General features: G+C 44.9%; 1 protein-coding gene across 1 annotated transcript; it reads left to right on the top strand.

The window, feature by feature from the left end:
- The first annotated feature begins 888 nt into the window (after positions 1–888).
- Positions 889–7,070, top strand: RFXAP (regulatory factor X associated protein). The gene is made up of 3 exons (XM_083609343.1): positions 889–1,638; positions 4,077–4,184; positions 4,560–7,070. Exons 1-3 carry the CDS (start codon positions 1,105–1,107, stop codon positions 4,668–4,670), a joined length of 753 nt encoding a protein of 250 aa, XP_083465469.1. The 5' UTR covers positions 889–1,104; the 3' UTR covers positions 4,671–7,070.
- Positions 7,071–8,005: the final 935 nt, after the last annotated feature.

Below are 8,005 nucleotides of genomic sequence, written 5' to 3'. Positions count from 1 at the left end.
GAGCTGTGTCAACATTTCAGGAGGCTTCAGAACTTCTTATACTTTTTACAGACGTTTTGTGCATTCTCTACTGCAGTCAGCTTGGACAGACCCCTCTAGTCCCATTTTCACTTTTTCTTCTCATGATGGGTAAACTTTGCATCTGTTTAAGAAGCCGTATGTTCTGAGAGTCCTGGAAGACTGCTCCCTGCCTTGCAGGCCTTTCCCCACCAGGCTTGGGAGGGCAAGTCCCTGACGGACTCCAGCTACAAAACCTAAAGCTGCTGAACAGGCTCTTGGGCTGGGGCGTTGTTTGGGTTGTGTTTTCTTTTGGTTGTTGTTTTTTGTGCAGCTGTTGCTGTTGTTGCAATTAATGTTTAGTATCTTTATTCTGGATCTTACCATTTATGTGGAAATTGTTCAATTTGGCCATGTACTTTCATGTTTTGTTTATGACTTCTTTTGTTATATTTGCAGTTATGTCATTTTTTTATGTTGTAAGCCGCCTTGAGAACGGTTTGAACTATGGAAAGACGGTATACAAATAAAATGATTGATTGATTAGAACTGTTACATTGTAACCGGGAAGTAAAACACACTGAAGTTGGTGGAACTTACTTCCGAGTAAGCGATTTTCCCCGACCCACTATTAGAAACCCAGTCGCCTCCCACTCGCCCATCGAACAGGCTGCCAACACGACGGCGCATGCGCGCGACGAATCCTCCCGCTACTCCACTATCATAAAGGAGATCTCTTACCCTAGCGGCCTTTTTTGAACATGCGCGACGTCGGGCTTGCAACGCGCACGCGCAAGCGGGGAAGGATGGAGGGGAAAGCCCCGCCGTCGCCGCCTCTGCGCTTGCGCGCTTAAGTGAGCTTCCGGGGAAAGGAGGCGGAGGTCGCGTGCGCCTTCCCCGCGCGTGCGTAGTAGCCGGCAACCTGTCAGCGCCCGGCCCGTGGCGCCCGTTTGCCGTTGCTGTGGCAGCCGAGGGGCCCTGCGGGAGGCCCTGGCTGCGAGGCCTGCCGGAGGGACGGAGCCTTCCGGGAACACGAGCGGCAGCTCGGCCGCTTTCTCCTCGTCGTCGCCTTCCCCCTCCCCGCCGCAGCCGCTCACGCTGCTGGTGATGCAGCCCTGCGGCGGGGACGGGGAGGCGGTGGGCACCTTGCTGCAGCCCCAGGTGGTGCGGCAGCCGCAGCCGCCGTCGCGGGGGGCCTCGGAGGCGCCCTCGGGCCTCATGGTCTTCTACGAGCTGGGCCCGGCGGCGGCGGGCGACGCGGACGGCGACGGGGGCGGAGGCGACAGCGCCGGCAGCCCCGGCGGAGGCCTGGAGGATCTGGACGACGACGAGGAGGGCGGCGCCCAGTCGGGAGGAGGAGGCGGAGGCGGCGGCTGCAAGAGCTGCACCTACAAAGGCTGCAGCGAGACCACCACGCAAGTGGCCAAGCAGCGGAAGCCCTGGATGTGCAAGAGGCACCGCAACAAGATGTACAAGGACAAGTACAAGCGCAAGAAGAGCGACCAGGCCTTGGGGGGCGCTGGAAGTGGCGGAGGCGGAGCAGGAGGAGGCACCCCTTGCTCTGCCACAGCCGCCGCCGCCGCCGCCGCCGCCGCGCAGGCTGGAGCTGGGATCTCTCCCGGAGGCAGCGGGAGAATTGAGGTGAGGAGAGGGGCACGGGGAAGCCGCTGAAAAGAGCTAATTTCTGGAGTTGGGATGCTGGGAATCAGAGAATCGTAGAGTAGGAAGGGACCCCCAAAGGTCCTCTAGTCCAACCCCCTTCAAGGCAGGACTCCCAGCTCAAGTATCCATCTGACCTCCGCTTAAACGCCTCCAAGGAAGGAGAACCCGCAGCCTCCCGAGGGAGACCGTTCCGCTCTGGAACAAATCTTCACTGTCAGAAAGTTTCCCCTGATGTTTAGTCAGAATCTCCTTTCCTGTAACTTGAAGCCATTGATTTGAGTGCTCCAGAAAAAGGACAAAACAAGCTTGATCCCTCTTCCTCGTCGCACCTACACGCAGGCTGTTTTCTGTCGTGAGGTGTGTAAAGCAGGAAAATGAGTTCTTTCCCTTTATGCACAGCAGTGTAGCTGTAGTGTCACCACTGACCCTTGAACATGGGCAACCAACTCAGGGATGGGAACCTGTGGCCTTCTAGATGTGGCAGGACCGTGGCTAGCATGATGATTCCTGACCCCAGCTGGCTGGCTGCCTGTGATGGCAGGGGAATGCCATGCTGAAGTAACTTCAGAATGCCTTTTTTGTGGTTGCATTTTTAATATATATACCATCTCTGTGACAACATTGATGCACTGGTGCAATACCCCCAGGTTAGATTGCACATAGTTTTGTTTGTTTATTTGTTTAAACATTTATGCATCACTTACTACCACGTATCAGAGTAGCTTAAAAAAAACATACTACATATTTAAAACATAAATTAAAACATCAGAGTACATCGCTCAGGTGGTGTTGTTGTTATTGTTGTCGTTATATATTTTGTGTTTTATACTACAATCCATCCTGTGATCTTTGGATGTAGGGCAGTATAGAAGTTTAATTAACAACAACAACAATATTAATGGTGCAAAGACCTCCTGAACAACGAAAACATTATTAATGGTGCAAAGACCCCCTGAAATAAAACAGTTGCTAACTTGGACCCTGAAATTTAGCAGGGGCAGTGCCTCCCTGATTTCTAATGGGAATGAGTTCCATCGTTTTGGGCCTATTATAACACTGAAAACATGACTCCTCATTGACAAGTGTCCTGATTTTTTAGTTTTTCAGAGTCCGACCTACACATTACAGCCTCCTTGGAACTGGTGTGAAACCAATCTGTCATGCCTTCCATGAAACGAAGTGGGGAATTTTTAAAGGCTGCTACAACATTTTTGTCACAGATCTCTGTTAGAGCTCTTTACCTTTGTCACAGAATTCATTATTTGGCAGCCAACATGATTAAAAACAAATTTTAGCTGATTTAAATGTATAATGCATGGGTCAGCAAACTTTCTCATCAGCTGGCCGGTCCACTATCTCTTAGACCTTGTGGAGGGCTGGACTATATTTTGAAAAATATAAATACCCTGCAAGCTGGTCGCACAGCTGCCTCCAGACCTGGAGCAGGAACACACTCTGCACGCGCTCAGGAGCACGTCTTGGCGCCACCCGCTCACTAGCGTTGTTGATGAGCAGCAGCCACTCCATCAGCCCATCCCCATGGAGCTCCCAGGCGGCGTGCACCACATGCTGTGGCCCATCGTCCAAGGCCACGCACGCAGAGCACCGGGCAGGCGGCATGCAGCTCGCCCTCCAGCTGCTCCAGAGCAGCTGCCGAGCACCACCACCAGCAGTGCCAGGCACAGGGCCAGGAGGCATGCCAAGTTCTTGCTGAAGCCCTGCAACGCACCCATCATGATGCCCATGGCGTGGCCCAGACCCGCTGGCCGCCCACCGGCCTCTCTGGGTTTACCTCAGCACATGGACAGCGAGGCTTTGGATAGGCTGCAGGAAGTTCCCGCAGCCACTCCGAAGCCACGCCAGCATCGCTGCCTGCCCAGAGCCGTCTGCAGCTTTGGATTGGCTGCAGGAGCTTCGCAGCCAATCTGAAGCTGCGCCAGCGTCACCGCCCACCCAGAAGCCATGCCAGCGTCGCAGAAGTCAGTCCCCGTGCGGCGAGGCGTCCACAACGCACGGGGACTGACTGAGTGGGAGGCAGGGTCCGCAGGCCGGATTTACGAGCCTGGGGGGCCGCATCCAGCCCCCGGACTGTAGTTTGCCAACCCCTGGTATAATGTAAATCTGTCTTTAGTTACTCTTGCCAAGAAACATTATTAATCATCTGCTTTACAATAATTGTGTCAGTGTCATAATAATAGCTGAGAGTCATATCCTATTGCCATTCAGTTGTTTCCATCAATAGGATAGGGAGGGAAGCAATTTTTAGCTATTCCCACTTCCCCAGTAGTCAGCACTCAATTGCACTGTGTTCATAATTTTTCAGGAAAAGTCATTGAGAAGTCTTGTACTGAAACTTCCCATTAGTGCTTTCTAGTGAGAATAAGTACATTTCCCCCCTCTTTTTTTTGTGTGGTCAGGATTGCACTGAAAGTTCAGTTTCCATATCAAAGCAAAGAACAGGAAACATTGGTGATCGGCCAGCAAAACCTACACTTTTGGAACAAGTGTTGAACCACAAAAGACTGGTAAGTGCTTCTGGCCTTTGAAATAGAAAGTGTCCAGAGGATTCCTGCATCATGATGATGATATTTAAAAAGTTAGTTCATATGTTGAACATAAGTGATCATGTTTTCTCTTGGCACATCCTCTGTACCACTTTTTTAGGCCCTACCTGCAGAACTTAAATCCAGCTCATGAGAATGCTGAATGCATCAAATGAAGAGCAGAGGGCCTTATCTTTTGGTGCCTGGTTAGGTGTGTTGCATGCTCACCACCTCTATTATGCTGGGAGGTGGGAGGTGTATTTTGGCTCTAAGAAATCCTTGCATACCTTGTACTCGGTGTGTGGAAGGGGAAGATTGCAGACATTGTCTAATTTGGTGTCTTTTGTCTCTTTTTAGTCACTTCTGAGAAGTCCAGAAGTTGTACATTTTCTCCAGAAACGACAGCAGCTACTAAGTCAACAAGCATTGGAGCAAAGGCAGCAACAGTTTCCAGGAGCACCAGTGTGAGGATAGGAATGTAGTTCAAATACCCTCAGCTCAGTTTCATGTTGGAATGGTGAATGAAGGAAAGAAGTTGACTAACAGAGGCCTACAAGCTGCTCTAGCTGTTTTATGCTGTGGTTTTACTTTCTATTGGACAAGTAAGAAAACCTATTTGGTTTTCCCCCCAGAATTTATTTATTTGTAATTGTTTTTGTTAGCTTTGATACATCTTCTCTCCGTCCACTGAAGCCTTCTGTTAATATTTTGGAAGCCAAGTTTTAGTGTTCTGGGAGAGAGAAATTAATAGATCAAATAAAAACCAATTTAATTATTTTAATGTTTTACTATGTGAAATTTTTTAATATCTTGCATAAAGTTATTCTTCGATGACAGTCATTGAAAAAGCAATACTTACTTTCTGTGGAAGTTTTAAATTGTAAACTTTGAGCCAATCTAGTAGCCTCTGTTGCTCAGGGATGTAGGAGAGGGGAATGCTGGGCTTACAGCTTTGTGAGGGAAGTTCAGCAAGATTTGGCCCACCATTCTAACACTGGTGTGACATTTGACACTCTGGCCAATCTAGTTGATCAGTTTCTATATTGCATTATAAAATAATGTATACTCGGTTGGTATTAATTTCATGAGCATTTTTGTAAACATGATTTAAGTATTAGTGTGAGTATTGCAGTATATTACTGACATGATTCATAAAGAGGCATCCATTTGAGCTTATTTATATTAATTTTATATTTTTAATGACTTGTTTACTAAAGAACACAAATTGTTCATACAAGGATACGTTAAGGTATCAGTTTTGTATCTTTGTAATTTTCAGGCTATTTTTGAACGTGTTCAAGGATTTTTTGAAACTTTTTGAAAAATGTCATTTAAGTTAACTTTTGTACATCAGATTTTTAAAGCATTTAAAAAATGTACATATTGTATATAATTGGTGTCCTGTTCTTTCATAGCAATTTCCTGACTAGTTATTGATAAGCTGAAGTAAGTGTGTGTTTTCTAGGCTACTGTTTTTAGAGAAAGAACTCTAAGCTGTGTTGGGAGATGCAAATTTAAAAGATATGTCGCTTGTCTGTTCTTTCATTTGCAAATTAAATGTTTTCACCTTGACTTGCAGTTTTCAATTCTGCATGAAGGAAATTAACTGTTGTTCACAGTAACCTTCCTTGTCAGATTTATTATATCATGGGGCACCTAACTGAGTCTAGTGCAGTAAAATATGAATGAAATATTCCAGCATTTTGCTAAGAGTGCTAATCTTAGCTCATCAAAAGTGGCATTATCTACCTTGCAATTGTATCGTACAAGATAAACTGCTCTTGTACTTCATACAACTAGGCATAGGCAAACTCGGCCCTCCAGATGTTTTGGGACTACAACTCCCATCATCCCTAAGAGGACCAGTGGTCAGGGATGATGGTAATTGTAGTCCCAAAACTTCTGGAAGGCCGAGCTTGCCTATGCCTGATATAACCCATTGTACTGAGTGAGGATTTCTGTCCACATGCCCCTTGCAATCTTGCAATCTCCCTTGCAATCTCCTACAGTTAGTGCAAGGTGTCGTAATAGAAGCAACTTTGGAGCTAACAAAGCAAAGAAGCTTTAGGAAAGACAACATTTATTAGGAGAATATCTGAGATCAGATGTGCACGTAAAAAGGGTACTTGGTCTGGAAGCTGTCAAATAGATGGAAATATATACCTCAGAGTTCAGTTGAAAATTGTAATACAGATGTGAGAGGATCATTATGCAATTATCATATTTGAAGTGGTGCTAGGCATACCGAGTTGACAAGATTAAAATAAACCTTTCTTTTGAACATACAATTGAATACTTCTTACCTATAGTGTACAGTGATGTGCCCTGCCCTAGAGAAGTATATGCACTCCAAACATGCAATAGTTCATTTGTACAGACACACCTCTATTAACTGCAAAGATGGAAGCAAATGTCCTATACATAAGAAATTGATGGGCAAACCCTTGTGTGCATGGAAGCTATGGGTACATTCAGTGCCTGCTAAAAACATTCTTAGACGGTTGAGGTGATTATGTTTTAGTGTGTTAGCTTTTGTATGTTTTGTAGGAGGATTGTATTTTTTTCTTGATTTTCTTGTCTTTCTTGTCTTTTTTTGTAAGCTGCTTTGAGGTTTCTTACAAATGGTGTTTTATTTGGGGGGCGGGGGTATAGCCAGTGCTAAAAATCATGCTGGAAGAAGCAATGGCTGTCAATGTAGCTAATCTATATGGATATAGAAACAATGTAAATCTCACTACAAATTAGGTTTGTATGGATTTGTTTCCAATAATATGACTACTGCCAACCATCATATTGGTAGTATGGAGAGCGAACTGGCCAGGGTTTTTTTTTCCTGAACTGGTGCCATGTGCAGCTATTTTTCATTCATTTTTTTTAAGGCCTGTTTAATGAATTCAGCCATAATGCAGTTCAAGTAGCTTTTGTTATATTAATTCTTTTGAGAAGTCTGAGTTGTTCCGGCTTCATGTGTTGTACTTGCTTTTTGACATGTTCACCCTTAAGTGACAGGTGCATATTTTTGGTTTGTATGTAGCAATGTTAATGGGAAATAAAAGAGCACATCACATTCAAGCTTGCCAAATGATTAGTAGGTATGAAAATGAATATGAATTCTAAAGCTATTTTGTTCATTTATGCTGGACACACAAGAATTGGGCTGTTTTTTATGTTCGTTGTTGAGTGCCACCTTACTGCCACTTCACTTGGAGTAGCTGTTTATCAGAATTTAAACAGATCGTTTGAACTATTAAGAAACCTATTTACTCTTGTCATGTGAATTTGAAAATTAAGAGTTTGAATTTGTATACAAGTTTTGATGAGGCTCTTGAAGCATAGATATAGTAATGTCATTATAAAGACTTCATGTACCTCAGAATGAAATTTTATAGCACTACAAACAAGATAAGGATTAAACCGATCTTTCACTAGGGCCTTTGAGTGGAAAAGTGTACTTTGTGTTTGGTATAAGGAAGAAGTTACCTGTTACTTTGCCTACATGAATGTCATAAATTGTGTTCTATACTGTCCTAGAGCAAAATTACTTTACATGTGGATTAAGCAAATTTGCAGATGGTGGTGTTAGTGTGTCAGCTCTGAAAGATGGAGAGGCCAGTTTGGCCTTAGCAACCCTCTGAACAACAGTGATAAGGTATAAGCAAATTGTCATTATAGTTCTTTGTATTTTCTCTTTAATGGCACCCTTCTGCTTCTGTAGGTACATTTTATCTTTGTTGTTCTGAGTTGCTCCTACTCTAATTCTGCTGTTGACCCATTTATTGGTATGTTACTGCTTTTCAACGGAA

This window comes from Podarcis filfolensis (genome assembly GCF_964270895.1).
Source record: "Podarcis filfolensis genome assembly, chromosome: 4".
Lineage (NCBI taxonomy): Eukaryota > Metazoa > Chordata > Lepidosauria > Squamata > Lacertidae > Podarcis > Podarcis filfolensis.
The sequence above is the reverse complement of the archived record's forward strand: the minus strand, read 5'-3'. Positions and strand labels throughout refer to the sequence as shown.